Raw genomic sequence first — 26,354 nt, 5'->3', positions numbered from 1 at the left:
TGACTTACTTCACTCTGTAAAATAGGCTCTAGGTTCCTCTACCTCATTAAAACTGACTTCAATGTGTTCCTTTTTATGAGTAATACTCCACTGTATATATGTACCACAGCTTCTTTGTCCATTCATCTTTCAATGGATATCTAAGTTGCTTCCATCTCCTAGCTACTGTAAATAGTGCTGCAATGAAAATTGGGGTACACGCGTCTTTTTCAATTATGGTTTCTTCAGGGTATAGGGTTTCCTTGGTAGCTCAGACAGTAAAGCGTCTACCTGCAATGCGGGAGACCTGGGTTTGATCCCTGGGTTGGGAAGATCCTCTGGAGAAGGAAATGGCAACCCACTCCTGTACTCTTGCCTGGAAAATCCCATGGACAGAGGAGCCTCGTAGGCTACAGTCCATGGGGTCGCAAATAGTTGGACACGAATGAGTGACTTTACTTTCACTTTTCTTTCTTTCAGGGTACATGCCTAGTAGTGGGATTGCTGGGTCATGTGAGATTTACGCCTACCTTTTTAAGGAATCTCTCTCCATACTGTCTTCCTTAGCGACTGTTATCAATTTACATTTCCACCAACAGTACACAAGGGTTCTCTTTCCTCCACACGCCCTCCCCAGCATCTGTTGCTTGTGGATTTTTTGATGTGTGTGAGGGGATATCTCATTGTAGTTGTGATTTGCATTTCTCTAATAATGAGTGATGTTGATCTTCTTTCCATGTCTGTATTAGTCATCTGTATCTTTGGAGAAATGTTTGTATAGGGCTTCTGCCCACTTTCTCATTGGGTTGTTTGTTTTTCTGATATTGAGTTGCATGAGCTGCTTGTGAATTTTGGATAGTAATCCTTTGACAGTCATTTTATTTGCTATTATTTTTTCCCATTCTGAGCATTGTCTTTTCACCTCATTTATAGTTTCCTTTGCTGTGCAAAAGTTTTTAATTAGATCCCACTTGTTTATTTTGGTCGTTATTCCCATTACTCTAGGAGGTGGGTCAAAGAGGATCCTGCTGTGATTCAGGTCATACAGTGTTCTGCCCATGTTTTCCTCCAAGAGTTTTATGGTTTCTGGTCTTACATTTAGGTCTTTAATCCATTTTATCTTTGTATATGGTGTTAAGGAGTGTTCTGATTTCATTCTTTTACATGTAGCTGTCCAGTTTTTCCAGTACCACTTACTGAAGAGACTATCTTTTCCCCATTGTATATTCTTGCCACTTTTGTCAAAGAGAAGGTGCCCATGGGCTTATGGGTTTATCTGGGCTTTCTATCTTGTTCCACTGGTCTACATTTCTGTTTTTGTGCCACTACCATACTGTCTTGATGACATTTTAGTTTAATCTGAAGTCAGGAAAATTCATTCTTCCAGTTCCATTCTTCTTTCTCAAGACTGCTTTGACTATTCAGGGTCTTTTGAGTTTCCATAAGAATTGTGAAATTTTTTGTCCTAGGTCTGTGAAAAATGCCGTAACAGGAATTTTTCAGAGCTACTCTCCTAACAATTTTCAAATACACAACACAGTATTAACTATAGTCGCCATGCTGTACACTTCCATGACTAATTTATTTTATAACTGGAAGTTTATAGCTATTGACACCTTTACCCATTTCCGCCCCCTACCACCCCTTGCCTCTGGCAAACACTAACTCTTAATCTGCTATGTGTAAGCTTGGTTTGTGGTTTTTGTTTCTGTTTCTAGGATTCTACATATAAGTGAGATCACAAGGTATTTGTTTTGTTCTGGCTTATTTCAATTAGCAAAATGCCCTCAAGGTCTGTCCATACTGCTGCCAATAGCAAGACATTCTTCTTTTTTATGGCCAATATTACATTGTATATGCAAATATATATACCACAATTTCTCTAACCATCCATCCACGGACACTTAGGCTGCTGCACGTCCTAATTACTGTAAATGCTGCAATGGATGGGGATGCATGTATCTTTCTCAGAAAGTTTTTTTTTTTTTTTTTTCATTTCTTTTGAATAAATAACCCAAAGTGAGATTCCTGGATCATATAGTTAGTTCTATTTTTAATTTTTTAAGGAACCACCATACTTTTTTCCAAAGTGGCTATATCAGTTTACATTCCTCCGAGCAGTGCACAAGGATTCCTTTTTCTCTGTATCTCTGTCAACATTTGTTGTCTCGTTTTTATATATATATGTCATTCTAACAGGTGTGAGAACCATATCTTGTGGCTTTAATGTGTGTTTCCCTGATGATTAGTGATGTTGAACATCCTTCCATGTACCTACTGGCTATCTGTATGTCTTCTTTGGAGAAATGTGTGTTTGGATTCTCTGCCTATTTTTCAGTCAGATTTTTTATTCAATTGAGCTATATGAGTTCTTTATATATTTTGGATATTAACTCATCAGGATACATAATTTGAAAATATTTTCTTCTGTTTGGTATGTCTCTTTCATTTTGCTGATGGTTTCCTTTGCTATGCAGAAGTTTTTTAAAGCAGTCCCAACTTATTTTTGTTGCCTTTGCTTTCAGTGCCATATCCAAAAATATCATAGCCAAGATGCATGTCAAGTAGCTTTATCGCCTGTTTTCTTCTAGAAATGTTATGGTTTCAGGCCTTATGTTCCAGTCTTTAAACAATTGAGTCAATTTTTGTGTATGGTGTAAGACAGTGGCCCAGTTTTCCCACCACCACTGAAGAGTCTGTCCTTTCCCCAGTTTTATATTCTTGGCTTTTCTATCATAAATTAACTGACCAAAGATAAACAGGTTTATTTCTGGGCTCTCTATTATGTTCCATTGATCTGTGCCTGGTTTTATGCCATCATCACACTGTTTTGATTACTATAGCTTTGTGAGGGTTTTTTGTTTGGCTGGTTGGATATTTGGGAGTTTTTTGGTCACACCCTGTGGCATGTGGGATCTCAGTTCCCTGACCAGGAACTGAACCTGTGCCCTCTGGGCTGGGAGCACAAAGTCTTAGCCACTAGGCAACTGAGGAAGTCCCAAGGATTTCTTTTTAACAATAGCTTTATTCAGATAAAATTAACAAACCACATAATTTGACTAAAGCATACAATTCAGTGGTTTTTAGCACACTGGCAGAGCTGTGTAGACATTACCACAATTAACTATGGAGCATTTTCATCACCCTAAAAAGAAAGTCTGTATCCACTGGCAGTCACTCCCATCTCCCAGCTTCACCCCAGCCACAGACAACCACTAGCGTATAACTTCCTGTTTCTACATGCTTGTCTCTTCTGTATCCAGAATACATGTCAGTAGAATCATAGGATAAGTATTCCTTTGTAACTGTTTTTGTTTTTTTCTTACTTAGCAGATATTTTCTAGATTCATCCATGGTTAAGCAAAAAATTTCTTTTTACTGCCAAATAATGCTTTGTTGTATGGTATATACCACATTTTATTTATTTATCCATTCTTCAGTTAATGGACATGCAGACTATTCCCATTTTGGGGGTTATTATAAATAAGGCTGTTATGAACTTTAATAAATGTTTTTCATTTTATGTCTTATGAGTATATACTTAGGAATGGAATTACCAAGTCTTACAGTAGCTCTGTGGAGAAAGGAATGGCTACCCACTCCAGTATTCTTGCCTGGAGACTTCCATGCCCAGAACAGTCTGGTGAGCTACAGTCCATGGAGTTGCAAAGAGTCAGACACAACTGAGCGACTCACACTGACACTCATGCACACACCCAGGTAACCCTATGTTAAACACTCTGAGGAACTATTTTCTAGGGCGGGTACAACATCTACATCCCCACCAGCAGTGTTATGGGGGTTCCAACTTCTCCACATCCTCCACACGTACCTGGTCTTCTTTATTACAGCCATGCTAGTGGGGTGTTAAGTGGTATCTCACTGTGGTTTTGATTTGCATTGCCCTAATGACTAATGATGTTGCCCATCTTTTCATGTGCTTACGGGACATCTATTTATATTCTCTGGAGAAATATCTATTCAGATCTTTTGCCCATTTTTTAGTTGGGCTGTCTTTTTATTGTCTAGTTTTAAGAACTTGTTATAAATTCTGGGTAGAAATCTATGGTTTTGGTTATGGAAAACTAGGTCCAGAAAATATCTGTGTTAAGAGGCTGACAATAGTAGGGTGACAGTTATACACTGATGAGGGAAAAGGTATAGTATAAACTATCAGAAGCCAGATATAATTCTCACTGCCAAAATTCCCATCAAAAATCTGTGACTTCTGTTTAGAGTACCAAATAAAATATTGATGAGGTTGTTTTTAAGACAATAAGGCCTATCCTCTGGTCATGTAAAGTAAGCTAGCCAACTAGTAAGAACTTAGCTGCCTGAGTAAGGAATCTGGTCTTTTTCTGGTACGTAAGAAACATGAAAAACACAAGGAGACCCAAGAAAGAACCCTGCTGTGAGACTTGCAAGAAAGTTTTTCCTCCCTAACAGAGAGACACTTGAAGTGTTACCTGCTCTTCTTCAGTCAGATCTCAGTGTCTAAAACTACGACAGCCCTCTCCTGACGTGCAGAGCTTTAAAGTGCACTGGGCCTATGTCTCTGGTGAAACTGATGAAAACTGCTGAACTACCCTGTAACTCTGGCTCTGGGCTTCTTATTCTGTGAAATAAAACATTCCTTCTTAGTTGGGAGGGTCTTGTTACTTGTATTTCAAAACATTCTGATACATTTTCTACTTTGTCAATAAGCAAATTACTGGACAGAGCTATTACAAAAATAAGGATGAAGTAATTATGAAATCTAGACCTGCCTAGAATGCTACATACTAGTTTTCAGTAGTCTGATTTTAAAAAACGTGAACAGTACTTTGCACTATATCAAGCATCCTATGTAACTACCTTACCCAATACCCACCAGAACTCTAAATCAAGCAGTCCTAAGGCCATTTTACAGATATATATGTCCAGTATAGGTCTTCCAATTCTATAGCCCACATACCACATCATAGTATGTCTCATAGTATCAAATAAAATGCACTAAAAACAACATAATTGATAAACCGTAATGGAAAAAGTAAAGAATGTCCGTGAGTGTAACTGAGTCTATGCAGCACAGACTGGCACAACAGTGCAATCAACTATACTTACAAAAAAAAGCAATACAGTCAACAACAAAACCATTACAATGTTCTTTCAGCACTTAAATAATTACTTGACATTATACAACTCTATTAGATAAGTAATGTGGCTAAAATGAATTTTTAAAATGTCCAAAACCTGCTATATGTTAAGTTTGCACTGGGCAAGCAGAGTGACCAGAGAAGTCCAGCACTTTCTAATGGCTCTACTGAAGTACTTACACTGTATTAAAATCTTTCCCTCTGCATGCCTGGCTCAATTTATGCTGTGAAGTCTTTGGGGCTATATATTTTTTTCCTGTCATCTCTGCATCTAACACTATACTTGATATTTCAACATATGTAGTAGGTGAAGATAGATGCTTGCTAAATTAAGAAATCAAAGATCTAGAGCTGCAGTTCCTCTTTACCAGTTGTTCTAGAGTACATCTAGAAAATGTTGAGGTAAATCAGTTTAAGTAAACAAAACTAAACATTATTTATAAATTTTGAATGTTATTTGTGAAAAAATTTTCTGTTTAACAAATGACATATAACTGACACTTTACTCATATATGTAAAAAGAACCTTAAAGAATAAAAGAATTCTGTAACTTTTAGAATCAACAGCAGTTTCCACTTTGGCAGCTTTCCAGTTGTGCCTAAACTCCTCATGCTTTCTAACTGTTTATTCACAGGACTTTCGAAGACCTCCCCCCACCCCCGCCCCTAGAAGATAGATATAACTCACTCTGTTGCATCTCTGCTGGCTTCCCAAGTACCTACCTGCACACCCAGCATTAGCATTTATATTCCATGAGCATACCACAAAGGCAACTGGATAAACAAAGATGAACAAAAATGCATCCCCCCACCCTAGAGATTTCACAGCACTTAAGAGGGGAGGCAATGAAACACAATGAAATATGGGATGTACTGTAATGAAAGTTACTTACAAACGGCCATTAATTACCTTGAGGAGTTGGGAAATGCAACTGGAATAGGATCCTGAAGTTTGCCAGACAGAAAAAGCATATGGAAGGACATTGCAGAAGGAATAAACGTATATACAAAGGCACCGTTAAGTGAAAAATGAAGCATTTAAGAACCAAGAAGTTTGACTTGGTTATAGCATAACCCTGGCTAGAAATAAGGATCAGAACATAAGTGCCATGCAAAAGAATTTAAATGTTGAATTCTGGAAGATGTGACATCAACTTTTAAATAAGGTAGTAACACTAGATTTTTTTTTTTCAGAAGACAAATTCTAGTGGTAGTGTGGAAGACAGAACAAAGAACCTAGAGGCAAAAAGAGCAAAGCATCAAATAGGCTACAGAAATAGTCCAGGTAAGAAATAAATGGAATTGCAATGATGCCAGAAGCATAGGGATAAAGTTGATTCAGGAGATAATTTGGGATCTAAATGACAGGATACATTTACTATAACATGATACTTAATGTTCCTGAAAAATCTTCATGGTCTAAAAACTACACCTTAAAACAAAGATACAATCAATCACAGTTTAAAAATAACATGGCTTAAGGAAAACAGCTGGAAGCAAGACACTCAAAATCGTGGCAACTTTTAACCAGACTGCTAACAAAACCAACAAGAATCCTAATAAGCAAAGTAACATAGTTAAAGACGTGCTAAATAACTAACAAGCATGCACTTTCTAAAAGTACAGCTCAAAGTACAGGAGTGCTTCCAGAACCTGCCAGACACCAAAATCTGCAGATGCTCAAGTTCCATAGTTCAGTCCTCTGCATATGCAATTCACACCTACAGATTCAACCAACCCCCGCTCTCTTGCAGTACTGTATTTACTGAAAAAAACTTGCGTGTAAATAGACATACCAAGTTCAAACCCATGTTGTTCAAGGGTCAACTGTAATAGAAAAAAGTGTAAAAGGTATCTGAAGCTAAGTTACAGAAACAAAGAAAAAACAATGCAGAAAAAACTGGGGCATGGAGAAGGAAATGGCAACCCCATTCCAGTATTCATGCCTGGCAAAGGCCATGGACAGGGGAGTCTGGCAGGCTCTGGTCCATGGGGTTACATGTCTGAGCAACGTGTGCATGCGGGTGGAGGGACATAGGTTGATAACAATAAACTGGTAGAACTAAAAAAAAAAACCCTGAGGGAAATGTGCAATAAAATCTTTCAACACAGATAAAACTGCAAGTATCAGTCAAGAGGAAGAACGCAGTATATGGACAGAGTATACACAACTCTTTGCTTAGCAGAATGCTGCTTTCAGCTGTGTTACTGTGTTTTAGATTCAGCTGCCACTACTCATGGCAGGAAGCATTAACATGCTGGGAAAACAGTCCATTTTCCTCTATATGGATAGGAGGTGAGCCAGTCTGGAATGCCTCAGAAGTCCCTCAGGTGAGTGAGTGAGTTTCCCATCCCCAAACCACATCAGGGGATGTTCCCATGTCACACTCTTAGTACAGACTCTAACGGACGACTGCTTAAGACTTAGGTAGTAGTGAAAATGCGAGTTGCTCAGTCGTGTCCAACTCTTTGCGACCCCATGGACTGAACAGCCTGCCAGGCTCCTCTGTACATGGAACTCCCGAGGCCCCAACACTGGAATGGGTGGCGATCTTCTCAACCTAGGGATCGAACCCAGGTCTCCTGAATCGAAGATGGATTCTTTACCATCTGAGCCACCAGGGAAGCCCAAGAACATGGGAACGGGTGGCCTATCCCTTTTCCAGGCGATCTTCCTGGCCCAGGAATTGAACCAGGGTCTCCTGCATTGCAGGCAGATTCTTTACCAGCTAAATAAAAGGATACCAGGTTTCCAGAAAGGAGCAAATGGACAGATACTGTTTCCATTAAGAAAAATTAAGGAATAATGAAGCATGAATATGAAGATAATATAATGTGTGGTTTTAGTTACGTTGAGTTTGAGGCATTTTACAGACATCCTCATTTAGTATATATCCAGTAAGCAATTATGGACTAGAGAAGAAGAGAATAATGTGGGCCAAAAATATGAATCATCAGTACATAGAAGACAGTGAAACTCTGAGAATAAATAAAGAATTCATGAACTCACTCAATTTACTCACTCAACAAGTATTTACTGAATTCCTATAATATGTAGGAGCCTAGGCTGGCAGTGATTTCCAGACTATCTAGGGTCACCTGTCTCTCAGGTGCAGTTATTCCCACTTTACACACATACTAAACAAGGTCTACAGAGTTTACGGCATTTGTTCAAGGTCACTTAGCTAGAATGTGGCCACGTGATGCAATACTTTGGCCACCTGATATGAAGATCCAACTCACTGGAAAAGACCCTGATGCTGGGAAAGACTGAAGGCAGAAGAGGGCAACAGAGAACAAGATGGTTGGATGGCATCACTGACTCAACAGACATCAGTTTGAGCAAGCTCCAGGAGATGGTCAAGGACACGGAAGCCTGGCACGCTGCAGTCCATGGGGTCGCAAGGAGTCGGACACGATTGAGCAACTTAACAGCAACTTAGCTAGAAAATGGCAGAACTAGAGTCTAAAGTCAAATCTTTTCAACCCCCAATCTCATGTTGATAATTAGAAGATTACTGCCAACATAGCATAATCATTCCAGCTCAGCACTATCTAACCGGCATTATGCAATGATGAGGGTCTTCTGTATCTGCAGCAATACTGTAACCACAAGCTACAAGCAGCCCCTGGGCACTTACAGATATTATGACCAAAGAACTGAATTTACAATTTTATTTCATTAAATTTTTTTTAAATAGCCACATGTAGCTAGCAGCTACTGAACTGGACATCACAGATCTAGACGGCAGTAGACTGAAAAAACAAGAAAATAAGCAAATATAGATAAAAGTCAAAAGTATGATGGTCAAGAGTCACAGCTAGATACTGAGGGCAGACCTGAAGTATACCTGTACATTCATAAATTCACTATTTGAGAAAGATTATTATGAACTAGTTTATAATTCATGAAATTCTGTTTGTTAGGAAAATAGATGCAACATAAGCACACATTAAATCACAGGTTTCCCTTATTACTTATTAGCACTGGTTTTACCTGATATTCTAGTTATTAAAAATTGTGTTACAAGCAAATAACACTACAGGCTGCAGCTTACTGCCTGCCTATAACAGGAGGATGCATGTGGCACTGCGCTCAGGAGGATATGAACGAAAACTCACCCTGAAAATTACAGACAGTGAGGAAAAGTTCGTGGAAGTGCTGACAGACAGCTCTAACAATGCCAATGGTAAAGGCTGGGCTCTATTTGTAGGGAGTTGTGCATCACACTCTCGTCTCTAGGTTTGAAACTGTATACCTAGTTCTGACATACAAGTAAAAATGAATTCTCTGTAATTGTTCACGAAAGTTGAGAGACCTGGCTAGGGCACAGATGAGCTTAATAACGCTCCTGGAACACAAGTCAAAGTGCTATCTTATTTACAGAAATGCTTCTAGAATAGCAGTGGGGTTACCATATGACCCTGCCGTTGATACTGGTAAGAAAGAGCTTTAACTACCAAAACAGAACTCTGTGAAAGTAACCTCTAAGAACCTATGACTTGCTGAAGCACCTGCGCTAAATTTTAAAGGATTTCCTATCAAAATCGTCTAAAGTTTTAAACATTTTTTATAGCACACATCTATATAAACCAAAGACAAATCCGAAAACATGAATTAGTCACATTTCATTTCAAATTTTTATTCCTGCACCAGATCTATACATTAGCTATGTGCTGTGTGTTTAGTCGCTGGGTCATGTCCAACTCTGCTGTCTCATGGACTGTAGACCACCAGGCTCCTCAGTTCATGTGGATTCTCCAGGCAAGAATACTGGAGTGGGTTACCATGCCCTGCTCCACGGGATCTTCCCAACCAAGGGATCGAACCCAGGTCTCCCACACCGCAGGTGGATTCTTTACCGTCTGAGTCACCAGGAAAGCCCATACATTAGTTATAATTACTGTCAACCCGAGACCACAAAGGAGGTATGGGACTCTAAGGAGAAAACTCAGAAAGGGAGAGAGTGAAGATGGACTGCTGAATAAACAGTTTTATTTGGAAGGGTAAAAGAGGAAGAAATTTAACTTGGCAAGCCTGAAATAAAATGAAAGCTTTCTCTACTACACTTTGAAGATCATTTTCTCTTTTTAATTTAGAAAATGGCTATCGATGTTGTTACCACTTAATAAGATGCTAAGTGGGAAAAATAAGTACAAAAAATGTTCTAGTGAAATATTATTTTCCCTAAGAGAAATTTTTATAAGAATACTGTCATAGTTCATGCTGAAGTACCAATCTCAACCATTATGAAATTGCTACCTAACTTAAAGTATGCTGAATTGTTTCTGACTCAATGCTTACATTTGAAATATCACTAAAAACCTTGGAATAAAACTGATTGCAATGAGAAAACTAGAGCATGGCATCATTAAAAATCTCTTTAAGTCTTACCTTAATAAGAGATAAATTACCAAAAAAATTAATAAATCCACACACTGGCATAGCTTTAAGAAAGGGACACACACACAAACTCCTTGTAAGAACATACAAGACACTTAACAATAATCAACACAAGAAGAAGGAATGACCAGGAAAGACTTATTTTCCACTTCATAACTTTCAGTATGGTTTTATGTTTTAAGTAAATGTATCAATGGTGTGTTTAGAACTTTAAAAATGTTTTAAGAACATTAATCTACAACTAGATGTTCCCCTTATCATAAAATCTAAACTCAGAAAACAGTTCCTCTTAGAACTAGGTAATTTGATTAGAAGTTACTAACACAAAAACTGACAATTAACCTCTTTTCCTGTTAAAACCCCTTTTTCCTAGATGAACTTTCTAGATCTTGGATCTATCTATTATTTAATATTTACCTAATACCCTGTTAACCACCTATCAAATCTTTCAAAATCGAAATTATAATTGTGTCCCTACTTCTCATCCTCAACCCATCCCATTCACCTCAGCATCAGTCTCAACTTCAGCAGATCTTGCCTCAAACTATCTCCAGTTGCTGAGATGATATGGGGTCACATGGTTTGAATTCCATTATTAAAACATACCTGTCATCATGACTTACTCTCTTCATCTTCTTTTCTTTCCCTCTCTTTCCATGTCCCTCTTTTCCTTTTATCGATCTTTTTTTCCTACCACTTCTTGGGCTCATTCCATTCAGTTCAGTTCAGTCACTCAGTCGTGTCCGACTCTTTGCGACCCCACGAACCACAGCACACCAGGCCTCCCTGTCCATCACCAACTCCCAGAGTTCACCCAAACTCATGTCCATTGAGTCGGTGATGCCATCCAACCATCTCATCCTCTGTCGTCCCCTTCTCCTCCTGCCCTCAATCTTTCCCAGCATCAGGGTCTTTTCCAGTGAGTCAGCTCTTCCCATCAGGTGGCCGAAGTATTGGAGTTTCAGCTTCAACATCAGTCCTTTCAGTGAACACCCAGGACTGATCTCCTTTAGGGTGGACTGGTTGGATCTCATTCCATTAATCATCCTTTTTCTCACAGCTCCCTCTCCTGGCTTTCTTCTAACTCGAAAGAACATCAAGAATTACCCCCACTGCAAACCACTCAAGGTAATCTTTCTTTGTCCATTTTCCATAAATGGCTCAAAAGTGAACTGACACTCACTGCCCTCAACTCTGTCATCAAGATTTACTCCTTTATTCCACTTATTCATCCACATATTCCTTCTTCAAACACTACTTAGTCTCTATCATATATCAAGCATTTGGATTATAACAATGAAAAGACAAAGACAAGGCCTCTGCATTCTCAGTTTACATTCTTTGCAATCTTATTTTCATTACCTAGGGCTTAATTGAAGTTACTGTCTTAAAGATTATAACTTCTATAATAGTTTTCATTTTTAGCTCCCTCTCTCCCATGTTAATGGTTGAGAAAAATCTCTCTTACTGTCTAAGGAGACTCATATTTCCTCCTACCTCCCTGGGGCCCTCAAAACATTAAGAATTCCAACTTTTCCCTTTGAATCTTTAACTGCTCCTTCTTTCCTGGTTCATTCCCTTAACCCTAAAAATAAATTCTTCCTCAAACCTAAATTTTCTGACTTTCATCGTTTCCCCATAAATCAAGCATTAAAGAATAGTCTATTTTCAGTCTCTGGCTACCCATTTATTCCTCAACTCACAGCATCCTAGTTTTCCTCGCCACCAGCACAAAACGTTGTTTTTTTCTAATACTATTGCCAAAGTCACCAGAACTTGCCGGCTCCCTCCAAAAGATACTTCTCAGTTCTTCTCTTTCCTGATCTCTGCAAAATCTACACACTGCTGACTCCTTCAAATGTGACATCAATACTCTCATTTTCCAACTATCTCTCTGCCTTATTTATTCTCAGACAACATCCACAGGTTCATCTGCTATTAAATGCAGTGTTCTTTAGGGTCTGTCCTCTTCATCGTTTTATATTCTTTCTCTATAGGATTAGGCTTCCCTGGTGGCTCAGTGGTGAAGAATCTGCCTGCCAATGTGGGAGATCCAGGTTCAATCCCTGGGTCGGGACGATCCCCTGGAGAAGGAAATGGGAATCCACTCCAGTATTCTTGCCTGGGAAATCCCATGGACAGAGGAGTCTGGTGGGCTGTAGTCCATGGGGGTCATAAAGAGTCAGACACAACTTAGCGACTACACAAAAAGATCTATAGGCTATCATTCAGCTTCATGACTTCAACTACTACCTAAAACAAATACAACTAACACTCAAATCTTTAATAAAAGCCCAATTTCTTTTCTACATCCCAATATAGCCTGTTAGCCATATCCACCCAGGTGACCCATGACTACTTTAAATTCACTGTGTCCTAAGTAGAAATCATCATCACTCCTCCCAATCTCCTTCTCCTGTTTCTCCTAGACAGAAAATCCACATTTCTAACAAGGTCCCAGATGATGCCCATGCTGCTGGTTCAGGATCCTTATTTTGAGAATCACTGCTCACACATATGCTACCTCTTTCTGCCTCCAGGCTGTCAAGTTCATTCTGCTATCTCCTAGGCCATGGTATCTCTGCAGCAAGCACTGTTAATATTTCACAGCACTCTATTCTACTGAACTTAGAATCTTGCAACACAGCATTCTAAGCATTATTTACCAAACAATAAAAGAAGACTAGAGATGAAACAACGGTCATTACAGCAAATTGGAAGTTTCTTTAGGATGGGATAGCATTCTAGTATATCCTTAGAATCAAATCTTAATCAAGTACACAGAGGCTTGATAAATACCGCAGAGTGGCTGGCACTATTATCTACCCAGTCACCCAAGCCAGAAGCCCCAGCAGGATTCACCCCTTTCCTTCCCCATAAACTAAGACACCAAGTAATACCTTCTACCCTCTAAATGTGTCTCATACCTGGTCTCGTCTCTCCACCTACACTGCTACTACATTCTTTGAGGTCCTTATTTCTCATGTGACTGCAGTTAACTTTTTAACTGGTCACCATGTCTACTTTCATCTTTCCTATTTTATCCCCAGACCATCAAATTCATCTTTCTAAAAATGTGAATGAGATAATGTTATTCTCCTACTTAAAAACAATAGCTTCCACAGGCTTTAAGAAAAAAAAAAAAAAAAAAAACTTACCTCCTGCATGTGTTAAGCAAACCCTTCAATAACCCTGCCTCCGGCTGCCTGACCACCCTCTTTCTCCATGCCACCCTAACAGCCATGCTGAACTTCAGGCCTGGATAGTCATACCTCGGTGTCTTTAACCATAAAGCTTTCTACCTAGAGTGCCTTTTCCACTGGCTAGATGTTCATTCTTTTAAGACTCAGCTCAGGCACCATCTCTTTCAAGAAGCTTTCTCTGAGTGACATTCATCTCTCCACTCAGTCCCCAATAGTTTGGATTACACCTCTGTCCTACCACGTGCTCTTACAGCACCCTGTGTTTAATCTGTTAACACACATTACACTGTGTAACACTTGTCTTGTTCACCCAGTTGATTAAGTTCCCAAAACTACAATTATGTCTTCTGTTTATATAGTCAATGTTAGAAATATTAACAGATACCCAGCTAAAAGTCAAATAAATACATTCCAAGTTGTTCTCTGATTCCTCTGCCTTTTCTAAACCCAGCTTGCACATCTGGAAGTTCTTGATTCAAGTACTGCTGAGGACTAGCTTGAAGGATTTTGAGCATAACCTTACCAGCATGGGAAGTGAGTGCAACTGTCTGGTAGTCTGAACATTCTTTAGCACGACTCTTCTTTAGAACTGGGATGAAAACTGACCTTTTCCAGTTCTGTGGCCACTGGCGGGTTTTCCAAATTTGCTGACATATTGAGTGCAGCTCTTTAACACCATCATCTTTAATATTTTAAATAGCTCAGCTGGAATTCTATCACTTCCACTAGCATTATTGGTAGTAGTGCTTCATAAGGCCCACTTGACTTCAAGCTCCAGTCCTAGAAGGACTGATGCTGAAGTTGAAGCTCCACTACTTTGGCTACTTGATGCTAAGAGCCGACTCACTGGAAAAGACCCTGATGCTGGGAAAGGTTGAAGGCAGGGGCGGGGGATGACAGAGGATGAGATGATTGGATGGCATCACTGATTCAATGGGCATGAACTTGGGTCAACTCCTGGAGATGGTGAGGGACAAAGAGGCCTGGCATGCTGCAGTCCATGGGGTGGCAAAGAGTCGGACACAACTGAGAGACTGAACAACAACAACATTACTCTCTAAATTGTTGTTAAGTCGTGTCCAACTCTTCTGTGACCCCATGGACTGTAGCCCGCCAGGCTCCTCTGTCCATGGTATTTCCCAGGCAAGAATACTGGAGTGGGTTGCCAATTTCTTCTCCAGAGGATCTTCTCAACCCAGGGACTGAACCCATATCTCCTGCATTGGCAGGCAGATTCTTTACCACTGAACCATTCTCTAAATGGTGGCTCTCAAAATTTAGCATAGATCAGAATTACCCAGAAGGCAATATAAATCTAGACTACTTGGCCCCACCCCGGAGTTCTAGATTCAGCTGGTTCAGCGTGGGACCTAACAACTTTCCAGATGATGCTGATACAGCTAATACAGGAATCACATCTTGAGTGTCAGAGCTCCAAATATATGTTGTCTCTTCCTCACTCCAGAATTTAAACCCTTTTCCCAGCTGCATCCATCTCTGACTACTGCAACCCAAATAATCTTTTTAGACCCAGCCCAACTGTCATCTTCTTCATAAAACGTTCCCTAATCCCACAGAAAGTGATCTTGCTCTTTATTTGTATCCAGCCTTGTGTACATGATTCATATGGTAATGAATGCTAATTTTTTTTCCACACCTATTGGCAGTTGTCTTCCACTCTCCATTTAAACGATGGAAGGAAAGCTGCCTTAATCATTTTAATATTCTCCACAACCTAGCACAGTCACCAGTGAAGAGCAGATGAAATCGACAAGCATTTGTTGATGTGAATGAATCCCCGCTGACTGCCCAGACTCTGAGCCCACAGTCTGAGTCGCTTAATCCTCCTGGCCCAAGCTGACTTCTTACACTGCTCTGTCCTTTTTGCTTGCCTGACTACCTATGACAGACGCCTGATCCTCCCACACTTATCTGTCCCTCTTATTGCTGACTGACCCTTAGTCAGCTTCTTTACCTTGTACTCTGAACCTTTTTATTTTTTTAAACAACTATGGGACACAGCAAGTGGAGAAATTTTCTCTTTATGATTGTTTTGAATTTTAATTCTGCTGGCCATAAGGCAGGTTGCTTGCCTTTTTTCTCCAAGTAGCCTTTCTTGGTCAGAGAATCCGAACTAAAATACCCTGTGTACAACCCCAACTGCAGTTATTGCAGACAGCAATAAATATGCTTCAGGCTCTCATCACAGATAGTGGAGATAATTTTAATAAAAAGTTTAAAAAACACAAAAATATAAAAAGGTCACTTAGGAAATATAAGTTTACCCTAAGAAACAAAATTTAAAAGAATAGCTAATTATTTATACAGTATGTTCATTTATGCATCTAAAACAAAATCTGTATTACCTATCCCAACCAAAAACCTGGTCATATTTCTGAATTACACTAAGAACAAGTAAAAACCACCTCTGATAAATGAAAAGTTAACTAGTTTCTAAAAATGCCCTTACAAAGTTTACTCCTTCAAAACTGAGACTGTTTTCAATTATACCCATCTAAACAAGCAGTGTTGGACACGACTGAGCAACTTTCACTCACTCAAACAAGTATTCTATTTGATTATTTTATTCTTATTCTACCTCAGCATTTCAGTAACACTAAACTATACATTTCAGTAACTCTAAAACTATACATAACTACCTACAGAAAAAATTGTGATGACATCCAGTTATTTCAATAAATATACATTCATTTATGTAATCACAGAAAACTGATCATTTATGATTCAAGAAAAATTCTTAGGAGCTCAGTACCCACTATTTTATATGGGAGACATGCATAATTTTCAGCCCACTTGCTCAACATTTTAAGAGTCAAACAAAGATGATGAAGAGAGGGAAAGATACAACAGGTAAAAAATAAGTTGGCTACTTTTAAGGTAGCAACTAAAATTAATACCTGTCAAGAGAGTCTTGATAGGTTCAATCCAATCTCTAAGCCTCTGTGCTTTCCCCTTACCTGAATTAACCACTAACTCACAAATTAAAATCTATTGACAAAAATCCAAGTATGTCCATGATACTCAAGAGAAATTACAAAGATTTTCCAAAGACAGTGAAAGTTTTCAGAACTACATGCTCAATTAACAAGAAAATGAACCAGATCACTCCAAAACCTCCTATTTATTTGAGCTAATCAATACTCCGTAAGGCACAATTGAGGTACAGGCTTGACACTTTCGAACCAGTGCTATACTCAGCAGACCAACACAATCTTAAAAGTTGAGGAGCCACTGTCATGACAAATTATGCCCTGAAATGGTATTAAGAGGACGGCAGAAAAAAGAGCCAAGAGCGAACCAGAAAATAAATACTAAAAAGGAAACTGGAAAGAGGGAAATAATGACCTGGAAGAAAAAAATATCCTATGGGAAGTTTAAAACACTTTTGAAAGATAAAGAAACACTAACATTGAAGATAAATTTAAAAGCTAAAAGAGGATTTCCCAAATTCTGACTGTAGTTCAAGGAAAAAAAAAAGGAGGGGGGAGGCGGGGGAGGATGCACCACAGAAGGGAAAAGAACTATTTGGAAGTCAGATCATTCTCCTATACACTACATAAACAAGACTAGGTCTTTGTTCCTCAAAACGTATCGTTTATAAATAGAGGTAAAAAAACACTGAAAAAGATCTTCAAGATCTGGACCCTCGGGTAAAACACATCTATAAGGAAGCTGTATTAAAGCACTAAAGCACAATTCATAACTCCAAAAGATTATGCCAAAAAAAAAAAAAAGACTGTACTATGAATGGGTCTGATATAACTTGTTTTTGTAGCAGTCTGGAAAAACCTAAGTTTTGACTTTGAAGGCCAAAATCGCCTCGAAGCTGCCTCCCAAGTTGGCAAGGAAAAACCTCCTCCACATATCAAAATCACCAAACATTTAAGTCTGCTCCTAATCTGAATTTTAAGGACACTAATAGGTGCACTTGCGGCTTCCCAGATGGCTCAGTGGTAAAAAATCCGCCTGCCAATGCAGAAGACGAGGGTTCGATCCCCGTGTTGGGAAGATTCTGGAGAAGAGAATGGCAACCCCACTCCAGTATCCTTGCCCTGAAAATCCCATGAACAGAGGGAGCCTGGTGGGCTATAATCCATGAGGTCGCAGAGTCCCACATGACTAAGCACACACACAATAGGTGCACTTAATCACTTGTCCTGTTTTTTAAATAAAAGCTGACTTACTCGACTACTGTCACTTTCTTCCCCCTCAATCACACTAAACTTATCTCAAGTTGCAGTCCACAGAATTTCTTCACTCACCCACCACGCTATTTTGAAATACTTAAATTTTACATACAAGATGAAATACAATACAATTAAAAGCTGTAAGACATTACTCAACGCCTAGCAATCAGTAGGAATAATCTTCGGACAACTGTTCAAAAACTTTTAGAAATAGCCTAACGACCAAATCACCTGTTCGGATATCTGATCTATATGAAAAAGCACTGCAAACTTTTTCTACTCTGCATGCAATTCTTGATTACAAAGAGAAAACTCCACGGGCTAGCCGGAGCGAGAGAACCGGTAGGGTAACAGGCTAAAAGGGCGTCGTTGATTTCTTGGCTACAGTGACAGAGGCGGGAGACACACCCCTAGCGTCGGTCGGAAACACTACAGCAGCGAGTTCTACCTAGGGATTAATGTGAGGGTAAGGAAAGACAAATTTAAATCGCCATGATTCAAAAACAACCAGCACCGGAGAGACTTACGATGGTAACAAAGAAAACGAGAAACCCTTGGCAGTCTGTAAGCACTGTTAAAAACAAGTATACCCGTTTATCACAATCCGAGCTACACTATGTTCATGAATCTACACCTTGGACCTTTCCGGTTCGCCACTGCAAAGAGAAAACCAGCAGCGAAGGGAAAAAAAAAAAAAAAGCCTCGTAAGGTTGCAAACAGCAGTGAAATAAACACTAACGAGAGAGGGGGGAAGTAAGTGGCAGGATTCCTGCCAAGACTCGCTGCTTCAAAATAGAGTGGGAGTGGGATAGAGAGCGGCCCTGGAGAGAAAGTGGGTCTTATATAAAGAGCCATTCGCCACCTATGATTGCCGTAGGATTCCGGAATCTCCCCGAACTTGGGAGAGTGAGTCTGGGGGTGAGAGGGGGGGCTCCACGTGGAGGAGGGTCCGGAGAGAGGGAAAGCGGGCCGATCTGGGGACAGTCCCGGGCGGACGGCCGGGGTGGCTGGGGGTCGAGGCCCGGGCGGAATCCCAGGGGCGCGGGGTGGGGGGGAGGGGTGGAGGGGCGCCCCGCGGAGGCCCGGGGGCGGGCGCGGGGGCCCCGCCGGGCTGTCAATCCGCCGCCCGTCGCCCCCGGGCCGCTGGGGCTTTCTCGGGTCTCTCGAATTTTCCACCGGGGGAAGCCGCCCGGGGGCGTCGGGGCTCGCCCCCGCCCTCGCCCCTGGAAGCGGCGGGCGGGGAGCGATGGTGCGTGGGGAAGCGGCGAGCTCACCATTTTGCTGGGCGGTCGGCGGCTCGCTCGCGCAGAGAAGAGTGTCGGCGCTCTGACGGGCTCCCGCAGGAAGCAGCGGCGGCGGCAGTGGCGGCGGCGGCGGCGGCCCAGCTACGCTCGGCTGGGGCGGCTGCGGCCCTCGGGACGCCCGCGGGGGAAGGGGGGGTTCAGGCTGGGGGAGGGCAGGCGGCGCCGCGGGGAGCGCGCCGGCCGGGGTGACTGGACACGCGGGAGCTGGCGGGGAGAAGAGAAATTAAGGTCGAGATTCAGAGACGGAGAGCGCGGGAGGAGACACGGCGAGAAGTGGGGAGAGACCGAGCAGGGGGGGAGGCGGGGGAGAAGGGGGCCAAACGGCTTTGGGGCTGCAGCCTCGCACTCGTGCTCGCGCCCGCACCGGAGCCGTGACGGACTCACTGCAGTGGCTCGCACTGACCCGCAACCTCAAGGCACGAAAAAGGGGGAGGGCAGGAGAGGGAGGGGAAAGCGGAGCGCAGCGGAGCGCAGCGGCGCGCGGGGCGGAGGGCGGGGGCGCGCGCGGAGCCGGCGGCGGGGGCGGGGCTTCCGCGAGCGCCGCACATCCGGGAACCCGCGCACCCGCTCGGCGGCGGCCGCGGCGGCGCTCTGGCGAGCTCTGGTTGGGGAGCGCGGAGCGCGCCGGCCGCCCCCTGCGTGCAGGGCGGGGGGAGCGCGGGGGCGGGGGCGCGGACGTCAGTGACGTCGCGTGGTGGAGCCCTTCCTGTCATGTGGCTGGAGGCGGGCGGGGTGGAGGGGGTGAAAGAAGGGGAGGCTGAGCCGAGAGGGGGAAACGAGGAAATACGAGGGTTCCCTGTGAGGGAGGAAGTGCGAGGGGTGCGCGAGCCTGGCCACAGGGGGCCTTGGGCCCGGGCGTGAAAACCTCGTAGGAGAGGAGGAACAGATGAGCGGCCTTAAGGTCGGAACACCCAGACTCTTCACCAAAAAGAGGCCAACCCCGGCCCTGGGGCTAGAGGGAACCAGTTTGCGCCTGAAGACAGGTATCTTTGCATCAGTGTGGTGGCTTGGATGCCCTTCAGAATGCATGTCGCATCTAGACACTTGTCACCCAGGTGCAACGCCCGCAGGCCCACACTCCTATATAGGTTGGCAGTCAGGAGCCGGGTTGGGAAGACAGGAGGAGGCGTGCAGTCAACGAAACGGACGGTAGAGAGGCTGCCGCGAAGCCCTTCTGGCAGGAAGGGCTCTGGCTTTTCCTGAAACCCTCCAGGCTACCTTTTTGACGCGGCAGTGTTTTGGTGAAACGTTGAAAGACCGATTGCCCACTTGTCCCTTTAGTAGGGCTGTATTCACTTTAGTGGTAATTACTGTTCTCAGAAAATTCGGACTGCGGTGGGACGTGGAATCCAGAAAAGCCTAAGGAGGAAAGTTATGTTCAGGGAAAAAGAAAAAGAGCTGCCAGGAGAGGTGTGATTAAGGATAATGATGGAAGCAATTTGCAACAGTTTTAACCAGTTACTCCTTTTCAACTCTTGATAATCTCGTGTGTGTGTGTGTGTGTGTGTGTGTGTGTGTGTGTGTGTGAGAGAGAGAGAGAGAGATGTTTACTGAGTGGTCAGAAACTCCTAATGAACAAATTCTTTTCAATAGTTTTATTAAAAGCTATAGTATTTTTAAAGGCAGTCTGCTAAAGCTCCTTACATGGGTTTTATTCTTACGCGCTAATCATTTTTCTATGTGATAAACATTCATCATTTGTAATAGAACCTCAGTGATGTGCCCTGGAGATGTGCGACTCACCCTTCGTCCCCTCCTCTTCTTTTAAAAACTACTGTGTTTCCGTTTCAGGGTAAATACGGAAAAGTAACTTTGATGACAGGCTGTATCACATAGCAAATGTATGAAGGAAGGGCCAAGAAATAACCCTGTTTCTTCCACCGTTTAATCTGTTAATAACTCTTGCCTTAGATGTGTTGCTATTCCAAAACAGAGGGAAATCCCTGAGGTATATTGTCATTTATGTTTGCTAGGTATATTAATTTTAATTAGTTTTTCATCATAAAATTAAGACAAGCTCACTTTTTAAAAGAACAGTATTTTAAAAATTCCTCCCCCTCAACTCAGCCTCTCAGAGATCATCACTGTAACTGCATTTGTGTGTCCCTCGGATACATTTAGTGAAAATGAAATTATCATTTTGACTGAGGATTAAATACTGAGAAAGAATTTGAGCTATATGGGATGCAATAGATTCAAAGTGACCCATAATTTTGTCATGATTTGTACCAATGTAGGCTATAATCATTCAACAAATATCTATTGTGAACTTAAATCAGAAATTTAAGAGTTCAGAGCTGTGAAAGATTGGCTAGGCTTTGTGACTAACAAAAGCAAGAAACCAAGGCCAGTTCACTTGTTTCTTGGCATCTTGCAAATTTACCGGAATTCACCACTTATATTCTCCCAGTTTTGTATATACTGCGTAATATACAAACTGGTAGCATCTCTGACTCTGAAACAGATTATTCTGAATTCATTAAGAGAGGTAAAGCCAAAATGCACTTTTATCGTCCAGGTTTTTCCCCTGAGGTCAAAATAGAAAGTATTGTAATCAGTCTTCTTGTTTTTTACTAAGGGAACAGGTACCTAGTGGTCCTGCCAAAAGCACACAGGGGAAAGGACATATCTAATAAGTGGATTATTATTTCCTAGAAAACTTAGCATCTAAAAGATGATTTGTTGGGGAATATTATGGAGGTAAGTCGGAGGGAGAGACACTTAAGACAGAGATACCAGTTACAGGAATGGTAAGATAGCATGAGGTCAGGAGAAGTATCAATAGTGGAGAAAAGGAAGGGATCAATAGGAAAGACATGGAGTAAAAATGGACTAACTATGCAATTTAACCAATGTAGGGAATAAGAAGAGGGGAAATTAAAGATGACCATTATAGTTTTAGTTTGATGACAGAAAATAGTGGTGCTATTGAGAGAAACAGAGAAGTCTGGAGAAGTTTGATTACTGAGTGGAAAGAGATGAGTTTGGATTTTATAAAGCTAAGTAGAAAATTTTTTTGAGGTTTTAAGAAAAAGAGTAATGCTTGCAGTCATATTTGCACAACAGGTTTAGACTTCAGTGTCTCTGCAGTTATCTTTCCGAAGTTAGCTATATCACAGGTAATTTCATCAAGGTCATTATGATATCCAGAAATCTACCTGGATTTCTGGTCTGATTGTGGTCTGATAAAGGTCTGATTGTGGTCATTTCCTTATATGTCATATATAAGAGTGGCAGAAGAGCTGATTACCATTTCTATAGTTGTTTAAGACATTCCTGTGCAGTATTACCCCAAAATATGCACTGCCATTCACGATTATGTTGAATGACGGTGTGGTCAACATAAAGTTAAATGGTTTAACTTTTATACTCATTTAACTTTATACTCATACATGGGAAGAAAATGCCAGTTGAAAAAAATCAAAACAACTTTTAAATAATGTCTGTTCCTTTTTAGTACACATCTGTTAACACAGAGGAAACATCTACCTCCACTCCTAAATAAAACCATACATGTCCCAGCTCAAGAAGCCAAGATTTAAGAATATTTTGTACCTTTCCATCATCCAGTTTCATATAAAATTCTCGTTGCTGTGAGCACCGAGGTTGCATGGGGAAAAAATCACTTTCCTTCCTAGAATCTCTTTTTATACCAAGAAGAAAGCAGGGATGCCAGGTAGCCCCCTGCTCCATGGTGTGGTTGAGGGAAGATTCTTTGGCACCTGAGTTGGCAGGGTAGTGGCTAGTTCCCTTCTTGCTAAGCAGAGAAGGTAGGAACCAAGGATTCCAAGTTCTATCTTGGAAACTCATCTCTCCATAGAAATGATTTTATAAAGAATTCTGTAAACAATGGCCTTCCTACAAAAGCCTACTTATAATGTAACTGAAACTCTGTATTTGCTATTAAAAACACAATGATAGAAATCAATGCTCTTAAAATATATATAGCTTTGTGAATTAATGAATTTGGGAGAAATGTGTACCAAGTGCTGGGTGGATGTTTTTTAAAAATTCTACACATAACTAGTTTTAAAACTATGGAATTGTATGCAACTTTTCGAATTACCATAAGAGAATTAATAATATTGAGTCTGTTCAAAATCTGTAATTTACTTTTCAGATGAAACACAGGTTAGAAATATTCCTTAATTGGGAAAGTTTCCAAAACTTATTCAGTAAATTGGCTATATAAATCACTTTTGTGTTATATACGGGACCAAAAAGGAAAGGGGGGGGGGGGGTTGGTGAAGGAACTTCCTGAGATTTATTCCTGAACCTCTTAAATCCACATCTAATTCCATGTGTTGAAGGAAAAATTCAGTGTTTTTGAAGGCAATGCATTAACACTTTTTACATGATGAGCTTTATTATATTTCTAAACTGATGATTTTTCTATATGATAAGTACATTATAATTGAGTAAGTACATGATAATTGAGTAATTACCTGCATAAGGATAACAGTTGAAACCATGAGAGAAAGGTCAGAAAACAGCATAGAAGCAACAGGGCCAGACCAAGGGCAGAATCAAGGTAACATCTACATCTAAGTGGCTAAAAGAGAAAGTAATGACAGAAACAAAAATGAACTAGACCGAAGGGCAGGAGATCCAGCACAGATGCTCAGGAAGCCAAAGGACGGGTTTTCAGGAGAAAGGAGTGGTTCAGCAGTGTTGTCAGAGAGGACCAAGTCAGATGGAGTAGCACAGGCTGCTGGTTTACATTCATATATATCCATTGAGATGTGCTAGAATGTGTCTTAAAATAGTCTTTCTGAGTTAGAATTCTCATTTCTTTGGTCTCTTGCACATAAAAATGAAAACCAAGGAAAAGCTGTTACAGTATTTTACATTTTACTAGTTTACAAGAGTATTTACATTATAGCATTTTTTACTTCCCCGGTGGCTCAGACGGTAAAAGCATCTGCCTACAGTGCGGGAGACCCAGGTTCGATCCCTGGGTCGGGAAGATCCCCTGGAGAAGGAAATAGCAACCCACTCCAGTACTCTTACCTGGAAAATCCCATGGACAGAGGAGCCTGGTGGACTGCAGTCCATGGGGTCGCAGAGAGTCGGACACGACTGAGCGACTTCACTTTTCAAACAGTATTTACACTAAGTGTATCAGAAAAAAATGATTTAAACGAAAAACAGATATAACACTAGAGAAGACCTGTTTGTCATACTTGTTGACTCACGTATATACTTATACACTCACATAATCCACATGTGCTTCACAGGAGACTGTGTGTAACACTCAAGTGAGACCCTAGTTCTAATCCTACCTCTGACTCCAGTCCACTTCTATGACTTACGAGTTTTCTGTTGATGAATTTTGGATAGTTGTTTAAACCTAAGTTTGTGTTGTGTAGTTTGGTAGCCTCCAGCCACTTGTGGCTGTTTACATTTAAATTAATTAAAATTGAATAAAATTAAAATTTAGTTCTTCTGTCTCATTAGCTATATTTCAAGTGGTTGATAGCTGTATACTTGTGGCTACCGTGTTGACACCACAGAAGTACTATTGAACAGCTCTCTATTGATCAAGTCCTTTACCTGAGAATATGCACCACCAACCACTAACATATGTTTGTTTGTTATGAGGGTAAGCAAATTTCAAATACAACAAGTTAATTGAAGCTAGTTTAGATGCCCTTGGCATTTGAACAAACAAGTAATAGACACTAAAAAAAACCAAAATGTATATTGGAACAAATGAGAATGGACAAATCTCAGGAAAAAAAAAAAACCCTGTGTATGTGAATATATTAGAAAGAGAGACTAAAAAATAAAAACATTTAAAGTTTATTGTCAGTACTTTTACTAAAATGCATGTATTCTATATTAAAATGTTTAATATAGCTTTTTCAACATCTAACTATATTGCAACAAACATACTAAAAATTTTAAAGTTACAAAAATATTTTTAGCAACTGCATAGAACTAATAGTTAATATACTTTGTTTTCACTAAAGAGTTTTATTTTTTACTATAATCTGGTTTCTGTATTTTACCCACAACATTAATGTAGACTTCACGTAGCACTCAGGATACTATAGAGAAGTTTTAAAATGCAAAGAGAATGTGTAAGAGATAAAGTAGTAAGCCTGTCATCTCACAAAGATTCCTAAGAGATCTTTAATAAATAAGGGATCAGGGTTTCAGTTTTATATTCCATCTAAAAATAACATTCCTTAGTGCTGAATCAGGAGTTTGAGAGTGCAGCAAACTGAATCCTCTTCTTTCAGTCATCAGGGGTTTTCTCAGGGAATTTTCAAGACAAACCTTGGCTTCCAAAGGAAAGGAAATAAATAAACTAGCAAAACAAAAAAAGATTGATTCGGCATAAAATATCCATTCATTGACTTAACCCATCTGATATATGAAAAGGTATGCACACCAGGATCAGACTAACCCCAAGAAAAGGGAACGATATTTTGTAGATTATAACTACAGGTACTAGGAATTAGTTGTTTATAAGATGGCAGATCTCAGAGGTCCCCCTGACTTCTCTGGGGGAGTGAAGAGGCAATGCGATGCCATTACAGTGCCATTAAGAGAAAGCCATACCCTCATGATGGTAAGCCATAAATTGGTGCTTAGCTTAGCCTGGCATTTTCTAGATGGGTGTGTGCAGAGTGGGGAACACTGAAGCTCAGTATTAGGCATTTGTAACCAGTCCTTCACTGCCATTGTTTCCACTAGAGGGAACTACTCTGAATGTCTCACTTTTGAGGAAGCCTGGTTCTCTCTTTTGTCTGACTCTGGACACTGGGCAATTGTTTAATGACATAAATGGAAGAGCTTAATTCTAAAGGGCCCTTGGAGGAAAACCACTGGATCAGTAGCAAGGTTATGGAAAATGTTTTACATACAGAAAATTTCAAAACAGGAAAATGATCTGTAGTTATGTCAGCAAAAGATAATTATTGTTTATATTTGGATGTGTATCCAATCTTTTTTCTATGTATATATAATATAAAATATATAATTATAAATATATATAATGTATACTAAAATATATGTGTATAATTGGGACCTACTGTCTTATAATCTTCTACTTAATATTTTGGAAATGTTTCTCCCATCTGTACATATTCTTCAAGAATATGATTTTCAACTTAT

General features: G+C 40.6%; 1 protein-coding gene across 1 annotated transcript in view; it reads right to left on the bottom strand.

The window, feature by feature from the left end:
* The window catches only part of PPP3R1 (protein phosphatase 3 regulatory subunit B, alpha), a 57,946-nt gene extending 38,237 nt beyond the window's left edge, over window positions 1-19,709 (bottom strand). The window contains exon 1 of the mRNA XM_061155168.1: window positions 19,203-19,709. Within this exon, the coding sequence (XP_061011151.1) occupies window positions 19,203-19,205 (3 nt within the window). The 5' untranslated portion in view covers window positions 19,206-19,709. The remainder of the gene's footprint in view (window positions 1-19,202) is intronic.
* Window positions 19,710-26,354: the final 6,645 nt, after the last annotated feature.

This window comes from Dama dama, chromosome 11 (genome assembly GCF_033118175.1).
Source record: "Dama dama isolate Ldn47 chromosome 11, ASM3311817v1, whole genome shotgun sequence".
NCBI classification, from domain to species: domain Eukaryota; kingdom Metazoa; phylum Chordata; class Mammalia; order Artiodactyla; family Cervidae; genus Dama; species Dama dama.
This window is presented reverse-complemented; position numbering and strand designations above follow the sequence as displayed.